The 14397-nt window shown below is 55.4% G+C and overlaps 1 protein-coding gene across 1 annotated transcript; it reads right to left on the bottom strand.

The window, feature by feature from the left end:
* Positions 1-1426: 1426 nt before the first annotated feature.
* Positions 1427-8265, bottom strand: LOC142019804 (zona pellucida sperm-binding protein 3-like). Its single transcript, XM_075007090.1, has 9 exons — positions 6393-8265; positions 4903-5021; positions 4720-4823; positions 4095-4272; positions 3878-3998; positions 3690-3781; positions 3083-3228; positions 2666-2770; positions 1427-2593 (listed from the first exon to the last, which is right to left on the bottom strand). Exons 1-9 carry the CDS (start codon positions 6798-6800, stop codon positions 2505-2507), a joined length of 1362 nt encoding a protein of 453 aa, XP_074863191.1. The 5' UTR covers positions 6801-8265; the 3' UTR covers positions 1427-2504.
* Between the last annotated feature and the right edge of the window lie 6132 nt (positions 8266-14397).

Genomic DNA, 14397 nt, shown 5'->3' with positions numbered 1-14397 from the left:
CCTCTGAGGGGAGGGGAGGGGAGGGTTGTGCCAGGCGACTGTGCCAGGCACATGGTAACCTCTGGGGGAAGGGGAGGGCTGTGACAGGTGACTGTGCCAGGCACATGGTAACCTCTGGGGGAAGGGGAGGGCTGTGACAGGTGACTGTGCCAGGCACGTGGTAACCTCTGGGGGAAGGGGAAGGGAGGGTTGTGACAGGCGACTGTGCCAGGCACATGGTAACCTCTGGGGGAAGGGGAGGGCTGTGACAGGCGACTGTGCCAGGCACGTGGTAACCTCTGGGGGAAGGGGAGGGGAGGGTTGTGACAGGCGACTGTGCCAGGCACGTGGTAACCTCTGGGGGAAGGGGAGGGCTGTGACAGGCGACTGTGCCAGGCACATGGTAACCTCTGGGGGAAGGGGAGGGGAGGGTTGTGCCAGGTGACTGTGCCAGGCACATGGTAACCTCTGGGGGAAGGGGAGGGCTGTGACAGGCGACTGTGCCAGGCACATGGTAACCTCTGGGGGAAGGGGAGGGGAGGGTTGTGCCAGGTGACTGTGCCAGGCACATGGTAACCTCTGGGGGAAGGGGAGGGCTGTGACAGGCGACTGTGCCAGGCACATGGTAACCTCTGGGGGAAGGGGAGGGGAGGGTTGTGCCAGGTGACTGTGCCAGGCACATGGTAACCTCTGGGGGAAGGGGAGGGCTGTGACAGGCGACTGTGCCAGGCACATGGTAACCTCTGGGGGAAGGGGAGGGGAGGGTTGTGACAGGCGACTGTGACAGGCACATGGTAACCTCTGGGGGAAGGGGAGGGCTGTGACAGGCGACTGTGCCAGGCACGTGGTAACCTCTGGGGGGGAAGGGGAGGGCTGTGACAGGCGACTGTGCCAGGCACATGGTAACCTCTGGGGGAAGGGGAGGGGAGGGTTGTGACAGGCGACTGTGCCAGGCACATGGTAACCTCTGGGGGGAAGGGGAGGGCTGTGACAGGCGACTGTGCCAGGCACGTGGTAACCTCTGGGGGGAAGGGGAGGGCTGTGACAGGCGACTGTGCCAGGCACGTGGTAACCTCTGGGGGGAAGGGGAGGGCTGTGACAGGCGACTGTGCCAGGCACGTGGTAACCTCTGGGGGAAGGGGAGGGCTGTGACAGGCGACTGTGCCAGGCACATGGTAACCTCTGGGGGAAGGGGAGGGCTGTGACAGGCGACTGTGCCAGGCACGTGGTAACCTCTGGTGGAAGGGGAGGGCTGTGACAGGCGACTGTGCCAGGCACATGGTAACCTCTGGGGGGAAGGGGAGGGCTGTGACAGGCGACTGTGCCAGGCACGTGGTAACCTCTGGGGGAAGGGGAGGGTTGTGACAGGCGACTGTGCCAGGCACGTGGTAACCTCTGGGGGAAGGGGAGGGCTGTGACAGGTGACTGTGCCAGGCACGTGGTAACCTCTGGGGGAAGGGGAGGGCTGTGACAGGCGGCTGCACCTGGGCCTTAGTCACAGCAGTACCACGTCGTGCTGCTCCTGGGTAGCAAAGTGCCTGTCCTGTAACTCTCAGGTTAGTGCAAGGTTTGGTGCCCACCCCGGCAGGGCTCCCAGCCTGTCTCGGCACCAGCCCTCCGCGCAGGCAGGAAGGTGGGCTCAGGGCTAACACAGCTGGCCAGCTCCGCCCCAGGCTCCCAGCCTGGCTGGATGCAGCATGTCCCCCCCACTGGGCTGAACATTTTCCTGGCCCTTAACTGGTGCTAACAAATGAGCTTGGTGAGAACACCATGGCCGCGTGGCTAGAGCAGCTCTGCTGGGGTGCAGCTAGTCCTGCGCAGGGCTCCTGCTGCCTCAGCCCGCCCCTGCGGCTCTGAGCTAGAGCCTCAGCACTTTCCAGCCCTGATCCCTCCTGGTCTCCCATGGGACCAGGAAATGGTTGTGCATCTGCGCTGCACAAAGGGAAACTGGTGTAACTGAGCCGATCCAGACGCCCAGCACGAGCCCCCGGGAACGAAGGGCCGGCCCGCTCCCCAGCTGGCCGTCCTCACTCTTCAGCTGCATCACGCCCACCACATGTCACAATCTCTCTCACAGCAACCAGAGTGCTGTGCTGAGACCTTGGGCCTCGTGCTCAGTGCTCAGTGCTCTGCTGCCAGTCTGACCTTCGGCAGGTCCCTGAGCTGGTCTGTGCCCCTCCTGTACAAAGTCACAGCAGCTCAGTCCTACCTGCTGGGGGACGTTGGGGTACAGTTTCATCAGAAGAGGGGTGCGCGCACTCACCAAGAACCCACCCTTCAGCAACGTGTGGTTCTCTCCCAGCTCCATAGTGCCCCTAGGAACTCAGCATCCGCCCAGGGCTCATTGCCGTGCTTTATTAGAGACATCACAGGTGCAAAGCCAAGGAAGGAAACAGTCATTTTCACGGTTGTCTTTTAGACAGGAAAGGCTGGAGCCACAGCCACAGAAACCAGGCTGCAGCCACAGCCACGGCCACAGAAACCAGGCCAGAGCTGTGGCTGCTGCTACAGAAACCAGGCCAGAGCTACAACCACAGCCATGGGAACCAGGCCAGAGCTACACCTGCTGCAATGGAAACCAGGCCCACCACTGTGCCATGCTCTGCTGCAGCACCTGTGGAGAGACAAAGCCATTAGACTGATACCATGGGCATTTCAGCCTGGTGGCAGCTTGTCGGTGCCTTACCCTGTGGGGCTTCCATTTGACTTTCCAAGAGACCCTTTGAGCCTTGATTAAGGATGAACAATGGTCCAACCACCACATCAGCCTGATCTCTTGCCAAGGAGTCACCTGAAAGGAGGGAGGGACAGCTCAGAGGTTTGAGCACTGGCCTGCTAAACCAAGGGGGTGAACTCAGTCCTTGAGGCAGTTGTTTAGGGGTCTGGGGCAAATAGATTTAATTTAAAAAAAAGTCAGGGATGGTGCCTGGCCCTGCCAAGAGGGCAGGGGGCTGGACTTGATGACCTCCCCAGATCCCGTCCCGCTCTCTGAGATGTGAGGATGGAGGAGAAGCTCCTGAGACACTGGATTAGAGATGGAGCCCCCTAGAAACAGCCAGCGCTGCCCCTCACAGCTTACCCGTAGACACATTAGAGACCCTACCAGGCCTGGGGGGCACATCTCTCTGGAAGCGCCTGCCCAGCCATCTGTCCAGAGGGTTTGGTCTCCTGGACTGTCCTCCAACCGGCCCACAGTTCCCACTCTCACAGCAGCTGCAGATGTCTCTGGTGCCCTCCACTGGAAGCCAGCTGAAACAGCAAGGAGAGCCCTTACCTGCCGTCAGATTGGGCGGAGGGGAGGGGGTTCTTCCCAGGGCACTGTAGCCGGGATTCCCACCAGGGCCTCCAACCATACGGTTAACGCAGAAAAGCCTTCCCTGCAGGGCGCCGCAGGTGGAGGGTTTCTATGCCAGCAATGCAAAGCCCACACAGAGGGGCCCCTTCTCGCCTTCCCCACAGAAATGACCTGATGCTGGGAGAAGTTAGCACAGTTCCTCAGACGACGGCACCTGCCAGACGCCTACGCCACTCATAACCTAGACCAGAGCCACATCTCTAGTGCGCAGGCCACGTCCTTCACCCTCGAGGCCCAGCCGCACAGAGCCTGGACTCGTGGCCAAATGACTCTCTGCATGCAGAAAGCGGGCCCGAGCCCTGCCTCCCAGCCATGCCCTCGTCGCATGCTTGTGTTCTGGGCTCCAGCTACTCACGTGTTGCTGGCTTTGCTGAAAGAACAAGCCTTGTTCAAGGCATCTGGGGCTTGTTCGGCTGCCGTGACTTTCAGATGGCAGGTGATGTAGATCTGAAGGGGAAGGGAAAGACAGGTTAGCAGCGCACAAAGCAGAGGCCAATGGCTCTTTAGTTTGGCTTGGATGGGGACGGGGACGAAGCATCTCACCAAATTGCTGGCATCTCCAGCAAACCTGAACACATCCACTGTGAACTGCAGCATGTCCTGCCTGGGCCGGGGGGACACGAAGGCTGAGGTGCTGTCATCTGATCTCCCGTCCACCAGGCAGCTAGACACACGAGTCACGATTGTGAGGTGCTATCCAGTCATAGCTCCTTACCAGCAGCAGCAGTAAATACCCTTCTGAGGGGCCCCCAGCTCTTACCCATTGAAGTCAATAACAGCGTAGCGGGGAGAAGAGTCTCTCTCGGGGCTCAGCGTGGCCACGCAGCTGTCCACAAAGAGCCTCAAAGCCACATGGTTCCCGGTGGTGACATCAGCTTGGATATGCAGGATCTCGCCCAGCTGGAATCCATTGGAGGGTCTCTCTGCGCTCCAGTCATCTGCAAGGCAAGCTGACTGTGAGCCTCGCAGGCTCCCCACAGGCCGTTAGCTTCTCAGCCAGCATGGGGAGGAGTTGCTGCCTTTGCAGGAGAACATGCCTAAGGGCTGGGTGGATGCTGGGCAGAGGAGAGCTGCAGGTGGGAACGTACGCTAGTGAGGAGTTCCACAGGAGACGCTCTAAGGGGATCATACTGGTGACAGGGGCAGTGGCTCAGAAATGCTGCAGAGGCTGTGGGTTGTTTGGGCTCTGCTGTTCCAGTCTCCTCCTGTGGTACGGGACCAGTGTCATGAGCTGAGCAGCTCTCAGCACTGAGTCCTAGTGTTCCAGGAGAGCTCCCAACACCCCTGGAGCTCGAGAGAGGGGCCAGCGTGTCAGCCGATGGTCTGGCTACACAGTGTCACAGACACTGGCATGGCAGACTAGAAGCTGACGGTCTCCCACCTACCATTCATCAGGCGCAGGGAGAAACCCAGCCTCTCCTCCGCAGACAGGGTGGAGGTGAAAGGGACCCATGTTGGCTTGATGGCTCTGCTGCTCACATTGTCCTTCCTAAGGGAGGTAGGCCCAGTGGTTACGATAGGCACCAGAATGGCCACTAAGTGCAAGGACAAGATCTGTCTTGCCTCACCTTGGGTAGTGACACTCGACAGGAATCACAGCTGGACTTGTTCTCTGGATCACCGGGTTGCTGGCAGGGGTGGGGCTGTAGAACAGGCTTGTGCTGTAGACCAAAGAGTCCGGGGTCATCTGAGGAGAGGCAGACATTGAAAGGCTCACAGTCAGACTGGCATGTCCCCATTGCTTCCAGTGTCCCCACCTTCCCTCCCAGCCCTCCCCTCCGCGGTTACCACATGCCCAGGTAAGGTTTCAGCCATGCCTGGGCCTTGCGTGGGGGGTGAGTTTTGACCTGGAATATATTAAGGCTCATAGTGAGAGAGCTCAAACAAACCCAGGGGTAATGCAGCTAAGCAATGGGCCAAACTGCAAGTGGTCCCAGCTGAGCTCTCCAGGAACTGGAATTTGCATTCCACCAAGAACTTTGCATTTCTTTTTTGTGCCGGACGGGGATCGTCACAACTGCTAATCTTCTCATGAGCGGGTCTCACAGGACTTCACAAAGGAAGTGGCTATTATTAGCCCCAGTACACAGAGGAAGAAAAGTGAAGCACAGAGCAGGGAAAGCGACTTGCCCCAGGTCACTCTGCGAGCCATTGGCAGAGGCAGGAGTAGAGGCCAGAGTCCTACCCACTTCAGCACCACTCTGTCTTCTGGGGGGGGGGGGGGGGGGCGGGTGCGGGAAGCGACTGGTTACTGACTTTGTGTGGCATCCTTGTGCCAGGCCTCTCTGCTAGCCAGAAACCCAGGGAGGCAGGCAATGAGAGATTGGTACGAACCACTGTGACCCATTCCAAGTACGGGAACTCCAGCAAGAGTCAAGGAGTGGGAAAGGAGCAGTAACTTCACTCAGCCCAGGACATGTTTTTTTCAAGCCAGGTAAGCTCCTGGGATACAGGGGTAACCCTGGGGGCTCTGAGCCCAGGCGCACAACTCACCTCCCCTCCTCCACACACACACAGGTGTAGCCCCCTGGGGTGCTGAGCTCAGGAGTCACGAGCTACCTCCCCCGGGAGAGGCTGAAAAACTGAGGCCAGAAAGTCACAGTCACTCGTCCTTTCCCTATTGCTAACAAAGGGCCCCCTTGCCCCTGGCCTGGCAGACATGGAGAGACACTGGTTGAACCTGTGGGCTGAAGACAGGCTGGGCCCTTTTTCCAGCCATCGCTCTCATGCCGATCAATGAGCTGGGGGGTTATCGTCTCCCCTGAAGGGTTCTTTCCCCTCATCCTTCCTCCCCCTTGTTGCGGGGAGCACACCAGAACAGCCTGCCCTGCTTTCAAGCCATGTTCCTTCTGTCAGATGGGCCCACAGCCATGCACCACTCAATCATTTGGTCACAGGGCCAGAGCTAAGACACTCTGAGGCGCCGCATGCAGAGCTGAGCATGGCTGACGGCGGCAGAGGGGTGGGCATGCGACCTCTCCTGCCCCAACAAGTGGGACGCTTTCATCCCAGAGGCTGGGGTGGGGAGGGCCGGAAGCAGCACGTCAGGGGTTCCTACCTGCAAGGTGCTGCCGCATTCGTGGAGGCCAGCGGCAAAGGTCACAGTGTTCTCCGCAGCATTCAGGGACGTGTACGCGCAGCCGTCCGGGCCCAGGCTCAGGTCAGCAGCGCTGACCAGTTGCCCGATCCCAAAGAGATCCCTGTGCACAGTGATCACCATCTGTGCCTCCTCACACTCCACCGTCACTGGCTGCTGTGGGGACACAGCCCTGAGCTGTCCAGCATCAGCCCGTGCCCAGGGGTAGGGCTGGGAAAGAGAGGCCCAAGGGGGCTGTCTGCGAGGGGGCTCAGCCCTCGGGGTGGGTCTCCAGATGGCTGAGTCACTCCTGGAGAAATCCCAGGGATTGTAACCGGCAGCTCCATGGACTGCCCAGCACAGAAGGGCAAAGCCCAGACAGGGCTCCATCCTGCAGCAATCAGCCTGGAGGGACACTGCTGATCGGGGCCCTTTATACCCTGACCTGAAGGCAGCCCCCAGCCGCCCATGTACTTAACACCCTCCCCTCGACTGCAGGCAGCCAGGGCCCAATCGCAGCCACGGCCCAGATCCGAGGTCAGGGGAAACAGAATCAGACCCAGCTGGCTGCACGACCAGGTCTCTAACAGTCCAAGGTGACAAGAATCCCATGCTGCCCTTACACACAGTTTATAGCTGGCATCGGAAGTTGGAGACAAACAGGCTGGTGCATATGGAACTGTTTGGGTGAAGGCCGGGTGATAAGGAGTGTTCAAGGCTCCTGGGGAAGTCATGGGTTGATATGACAAGCCAGCAGTGGGAACCAGCCTGGGCAGACCCTGGGAGTGGAGGAGTAAGTGTCACCCTCAGAGCCTCCCTGCCCCTCCCCACTTCACCTGGGTTGCACCCCATGTCCCCGGGCCTTCCTGAGCTGGAGCAACAGCCTGCCCACAGAGAGGGCCTGCCCTCCAATCACCATTTCGTCCGGCTTTGCCTGAGGCCTGTCCAACTCCTGGCCCCTGGGTTCCCGATCTCCCCCCCCCGCCCCAGGGCCCTTTTCCTTCCCCAGCTTCGTGCTTTGCTTGCCTGCCTTTCACCAGAAGGGGGCTTGTGTGGCCGAGGCACTGCCACTTGGGTACAGGCTCCCAGCAGCATTCGCAGAGAGGCAGACCAAGCACTGCCCTGTTGGCGCTACGAGTTTGCCAGGTCTCAAGCGGCCGATTGGCCCATGTGCTTGGCCTGTGTTTCTCCGGCAATGAAGCTACCAAAGCGCAGCGGCTCCATTTTCTCTTTGCTTATGTGGGGCTGGGCCTGGCTTGGCTTCCGGGAAGCCAGGGTGGCGGGGGGTGGTGTGAGTTGACTTTTAACAGCAGCAGCACCCCACTCCAAGTGGCTGCTTTTCTCTCCCAGAGAGCTGCCACAGCTGCAATGCGCCTGCAGCCTGGCAGCTGCGACTATCGCCCTGCAGCTCCAGCAATAAGGAAGCTTGTTAAAGTAATTTCATACTTGCCCTGCACGAGTGATAAAAGGACAAGCAGGTAAGCTTGTCCGTGGGGTTTGTTATGGGGGGGAGCTAGCAGGAATAACTGCACCAAAGCCCCGGGGCATCTTGCCCTCTTTGATGTTGTAACAAACAAGGGTTTAGCATGGGGAAGGCAACAATTTTTGCCAGGAGGCCACTCCATGAGTTTTGGAAAGTTGTCAGGGGCCACACGTTTCTATTGCAGGGGAGGTGAGATACACTCCTCGGCCAGGTCCTGCCTCCAGGCCGCATCTGGCCTGCGTACTATTAATATCCCACTGCCAGGTGCACTACACCCAGCACCACCTCCACGGCTCCCATTGGCTGGGAATTGTGGCCAAGGGGAGCTGCAAGAGTGACACCTGCAGGTTCAGGAACAACAAGAAGTCCTGCAGCACCTTCTAGATTAACAGATATTTTGGAGCATAAGCGTTCATGGGCAGAGACCCACACGAAAGCCGATGCTCCAAAATATGTTAGTCTAGAAGGTGCCACAGGACTTCTTGTTGTTCTCGAAGATACAGACGAACATGGCCACCTCTCTGATACTTGTCACCTGCAGGTTCAGACAGGCAGAGGGAGATGTGAGCTTTTTAAGTAGCTGCTGGGACCCCAAGAGGCGGCCAGGCAGCGTGACAGCAGTTGAGGCTGGGAACTGCGAGCCAGGAGCCCTTAAAACTGCTGCTATTTAAAGGGGTCCCAGCCCCCACCAGCACTGTGTGGCCTGGGGTTCCTGTGGCTATTTAAAGGGCTTGCAGCTCCTGGTTGGGGTGTAGTTGCCAACCGAGCAGTGCATACCTCAGGTGGCTCCCAGCCAGCAGCGCAGAGGCCTGAGCTGGGCTCCCTGGCTACCCTGGCTCCTGTCTGCTCCACGAAGTGACCAGCACATCCGGGCCCATCTTGGGCATGTGGCCAGGCGGTTCTGCACTGTGTACATTGCCTGAACCTGCAGGTGCCACTCCTGCAGCCCCCATTGGCTCCAGTTCCCAGCCAATGGGAGCTATGGAGGTGGTGCTGAGAGTGGTGTGCTCTGGCTGCCCCTTCCCTTAGGATCTGGAGAGAAATGTTGGCCATTTGCAGCCCTTGCACAGAGCCAGGGAAGATAGGGAGCGTCCCTTAACCCTGCTGCCCAGCGCCATAAGGTTCCCCAGCTGACGAGGCGTCCCAGGCAGGGCTGAGTGAGGTAGCTGGCTTGACTCAAGTTTTTCGGGTAGCTCGGCCCTTGGCAGAGCCCTGGGCTGCCAGAGCAAACTGCCGAGAGCAGCACTGCTGCCGAGCTTTTGGACACCCAGGGCCCAGACACTAGCAGACAGCGGGAAAGGAATTAGTCTTTGTGGGAGAGAAGCTCTTGCTTCCAGCACCTCACTGCTCTGCCACTCAGAAGTGGGTCTGACTGAACATACCTGAACCTTGGGAGAGTCAAAGTGCAGCATCTGCCGCTGTGGTCAGAGGTCCAGGAGCACGGGGTGCAGGAGATGCTTCAGGACACCCAGGTTTTATGCAGGGCTCTAGCAGCTGACTCCTGGGACACCAGCCCCCTTGCCCTGTCCGGGTCCCAAGGACAGCTAGCAGGACTAGCTTTGTTATGAGAGTGGATAGCACCTTCTTATGTTACACCTACCAGTCATCTGGCGCAGGGACACATCCAGCCTCTCCTCTGCAGACAGGGTGTAGCTGAAGGGGACCAAGTTGTCTTCATGGCTTTGCTGCTCACATTGTCCTTCCTAGGAAAGGAGAAAACCTCTGTTGCTGAACCTGCTCCCGGGACAGGGACTGAGTGTGAGCAATAGAGACAGAGCATCTTGATGACTCGGCTGAGCTAGTGGCACAGCAGGGATCACAGCTGGCCTGATTCTCCTGATTCCTGTGCTGCCGGCAGGGGTGGGGCTGTAGGACAGGCTTGTGCTGCAGACCAGGGTGTCTGGGCTCCTCTGGAGAGAGGTGGGCACTGGTGTTTTTACATGAACACAATTGCTGGGCTCACCAGGTGCTCACGTTCAGGTATAAGTGGAAGGCTTTGAACAATGACTAGTTTCACAGTGTTCTTCATCAGAACCAGCCACAAGCAGAGCCATGGTGTAGTAGGGAGGCGCAATCACCACGTTAGCCTGACACTTGGGGAACTGCTCCCAGAAGTATGGCGTGGGGGTGGAGAAGCTGTGCCAGGATGGCAATAAGTGTGTTATATAATCTACCCTGAGCTAGCCATTTCCCATGCACGTGCTCACGAGTGGGGTGAGATCAAGAGGCAGAGGGGGGCTGGGCTGCAAGAACCATCCACACATTGCTCCTTTGAGTAGTAACAGAGAGAACACCTTGCTAGTCTATATACTAGCAAAACAAAAAAGCAATCCAGTAGCACTTTAAAGACTAACAAAATAATTTATTAGATGAGCTTTCATGGAACAGACCCACTTCTTCAGACCATGGCCATACCAGAACAGACTCAATATTTAAGGCACGGAGAACTAAAAACAGTAGTCGGTGGACAAATCAGTAAAAAAATTATCAAGGTGAGCAAATCAGAGAGTAGAGGGGCAGAAGGAAGACAGGGAGTCAAGAATTAGATTAAGCCAAGTATGCAAACGAGCCCATATACTGGCCCAGAAAATTCCCCTCCCGGTTCAAACCACGTGTTCATGTGTCGAATTTGAATATAAAAGAGAGTTCAGCAGCCCTCCTTTCAAGAGTGTTGTGAAAATTCCTCTTCCGTAAGACGCAGACTTTTAAGTCGTTAACAGAATGGCCCACTCCATTAAAAGGCTGGCTGACCAGTTGGTGGATCAGGAGTGTTTTTGCGTCTGTTTTGTGCCCATTAACTCTTTGTCCAAGAGAGTTTGAAGTCTCTTTAAGTTTGAGTTGGATAGACTTCAAACTCTCTTCGACAAGGAGTTAATGGGCACAAAACAGACACAAAAACACTCCTGATCCACAAACCGGTCAGCCAGCATTTTAATGGAGTGGGCCATTCTGTTAACGGCTTAAAAGTCTGCGTCTTACGGAAGAGGAATTTTCACAACACTCTTGAAAGGAGGGCTGCTGAACTCTCTTTTATATTCAAATTCGACACATGAACATGTGGTTGGAATCGGGATGGGAATTTTTTAGGTCATTATTATAGGGGCTCTTTTGCATACTTGGCTTAATCTAATTCTTGACTCCCCACCCTCCTTCTGCCCCTTTACTCTCTGATTTGCTCACCTTGATAATATTTTTCTGATTTGTCAACTTTGATTACTATTTTTGGTTCTCTGTGCCTTAAATATTGAGTCTGTTCTGGTATAGCTGTGATCTGAAGAAGTGGGTCTGTCCCACGAAAGCTCATTACCTCATAAATTATTTTTGTTAGTCTTTAAAGTGCTACTTTACTGCTTTTTTGTTTTGCTCCTTTGAGGAAAATGCTAGTCACTAACTTCCCAAGCAGCTCTGCTCTCACTCTGCCAATGTGCTGTTTCACCACCTGACCATTTCATAGCGGGGTATTGGTTGCAACACTTCAAGTGGATTGTTTGAAGTCCAGAGAGAGTGAATTCTGATTGCTTCTTACAAGAGTAACAGAGAGGTGACCGTGTTAGTCTGCACTCCAACAAAACAAAGCAACAGAACTGTAGCACTTTAAAAACTAACCAAATGATCTATTTGGTGATCAGCTTTGGTGGGGCAGACCCACTTCTGCAGATCAAGATGCTGTATTCTCAGTGAATGCAGCATTCTTGCCTCATCCCTCTGAAAACATACCATCTTCTTCTTCTAAGCACAACGCATTTGGTGGAGAATTGCCAAAGGAGAAGGTAGCATAGGCTGTTCTTGAGAACCAGTAGAAAAGTTCTGTGTGTAACTGCAGTGGTAAGAGTTTTAGACTGCAGAAAGAGTTTGGGGATACTGAACTGATGGATCATTGAAGTTTGCACACTCCCAGTTGTAGAAGCACCGGTAGAGTGGAGAATTAGATTTCTTGCTCCAGGAAAAGAAACATTCTCTTAAAGGGTGGATTGCTAATAAAAGGCTGGAAAAGGTTCAAAAGAAAGCTGCCTTTTTAAAAGGCTCCCCAAGAGGAGACTGAGAAATTGGCTTTTGTAAAGAATGTTACTCCTTTTAGACAGACCTTACAAAAATTCAGACATAGCCCCAGGTATAACCAGGCACTGACTGATGTCCACACAGTTTCAGATTTGGAAGATAAATTGACCAAATACTTAATGATATATAAACCATCTACCCCAATGGAAAAATGCAGCTGCAGTCTGGCTCTTATGGGAAGCCAGGAGTGAAGCATTTAAAAGCATTGGTCGACTGCAGAAATAAAAATTCAAATGTACACAAGGAAAGGAACCAGGAGGTGTCAGGGGTTAGTTGAGAAAGCTGTTCTTGTGAAATCGGTAGTGTAGCAAAGCCTGTGTCCATGGGAAGGAACAGTTTAGTTAGGGCAGCAGGATCAGGCCCAGACAAGCAGGCAGGCAATAAAGAAAGTGAACTATTCGCTAAAAGCCTAGGGCAGAAGCATAGTGACAGGCGAGACACAGTGATTCCAGGTATGGAAGATTCAAATTCCTTTGATGTTACCTAAAACAGTAATATCTAACAAATATGTCTTTTGGGGGAATTAGCAGGTGTTTTAAGGAAAGAGCAAAAAGTTAACTCTCAGAGTCTGGAGGGAACTGAGCAGTTAAACCTTGTAAAAATGCTATATAAAAAAAATCTTGGTTTCTGTGCGTCCATTCTAAAGGGAAAATGGGCCTTTTCCAAAGGAATGTCTGTAAATAAGCCAGGAAAGGAAATAATATGATTTAAATCTGGATAATTTGTCAAATTTGCTTTTAAAAAATTAGGGGACTTCTATTGGACCTTAACTGCCCCACATGTATAAAACGAAACATAAACTATGCACAGCGGTGCAAAATAAGTTAAAGTAATACAAGAGATGTTAACAAAAGGGGAATGTATGTACATATTGGTGCGTAAATATACATATATTATGTAAATATGTGATGTTTTTAGACCCTAACCACCACTGTTGTGTAAGTTTATAAAAGCCTTGTTGTATAAGCTGGAAATGAATTGTTTTTAATGAATGTCATTTCAGAGTAGCAAAACCGACGACGCTTGTTGTAGGGTGACCAACCATCCCATATTGCACAGGAGGGACCCATATTTGGGATGCCAAAAACGTGTCCCTACTTGTATTTCAGCAGGGACAAATTGTCCCATATTGAGGCCCTTGATGGATGGGGGTGGGAATGCCTGTGGCCACCACTTTCCCTGGGGACCCGGAGCATCCGCAGCTGCTGGCTCCCTGTGGCTCTGGCTGGGGAACACACACAGCTGCCACTTCCCCAGGGCTGAGGGAGGGAGAGACTCCAGCTCCCTGAGGCTTGGTGCAGCCGGGAGGAGCCGTCCCTCCCCCCATAGCTCCCTGTCCCTTGTTTGGGACAGGGCAATATGTTGCCCTAACTTTCTGCCAGACAGAAGTGACTTTTGGTGGTTTGCATATAACCCTTACAGTACCTCCGAGCTTTACCAAGTGCAATATCATCTCAGAGCAAGTTGTGGCTGTTACCAGGGTGGCAGCCAGAGAATGAGGAGAAATTCTGGGTTCCTTGTGTTTGGCAACCAAACAGCAGCTGAAAGCTGTAGTGAAGGGCTAAAAGAGGGAAAAGGCATTGTTAGGAACACTGAGGCTGAAAGATGCTCGGAGTAATCGGTCTGTGACTTTGATAAGAGTACAGTGCGGTCCCAGCATTCGCCTCCCCAGGACTCCAGGCAGGGAGTACCGGCAACCACAGCTTCCCTGGGGCCCCAGTATGCGCAAACTGCTACAGTCGCGAGGGTTCGCCCCCACAGACCCTGTGTGAATGTTGAGTCCCTCCTGTAGGGAAAACCGTCTGCGGGAAAGAGCATTGCACCTTGGCGACCTGGCGCCACAGGTAACTGCCGACAGAGAACGCGCCACAATACCTCTGTGGACATGTTCCGTCACACCACAGCCGCCCGCAATGGCCAGCTGTCTGTCGGCAGAGCGCGTCTGCATGCAACGGCTGCTGCCGACAGAACCGGCCCGTAAGCCGGCAGCCAGGCGTGCACGCAGGGAAAGCCCTTCCTGGAGCCCCCGCGCCACCGCCCCCCACACTCCCTTGGGGACCGCTTGCCGGGAGCGCCAGGCTGCTGCAGGGTGCCTGGCAGTGTGCTGGAGATGGGGAGCTTGCCCAGCTGCGCTCTGCGTTACTGACCGCCCCCCCCCCCTCGACACCCCCACACCAACCTCCAAATCCGACCCCCCCCACCTTTCCTCGCACCCCACCCCCGACCCCCCTTCTCTTGACACCCCCCCACTAACCTCCAAACCCGACCCCCCCACCTTTCCTCACACACCCCCTAACCCCCCCAAACCCAACCCCCCCCCACTTCTCCTGCCATCCCCCACAGCCCGACCTCCCCCACCTTTCCTCACACCCCACCCCCAACCTCCAAATCCCCCCCATCTTTCCATACACCCCCCCTCCCCAACCCCCGCACCCCCTGACCCCC

This window comes from Carettochelys insculpta, chromosome 12 (genome assembly GCF_033958435.1).
Source record: "Carettochelys insculpta isolate YL-2023 chromosome 12, ASM3395843v1, whole genome shotgun sequence".
NCBI classification, from domain to species: domain Eukaryota; kingdom Metazoa; phylum Chordata; order Testudines; family Carettochelyidae; genus Carettochelys; species Carettochelys insculpta.
This window is presented reverse-complemented; position numbering and strand designations above follow the sequence as displayed.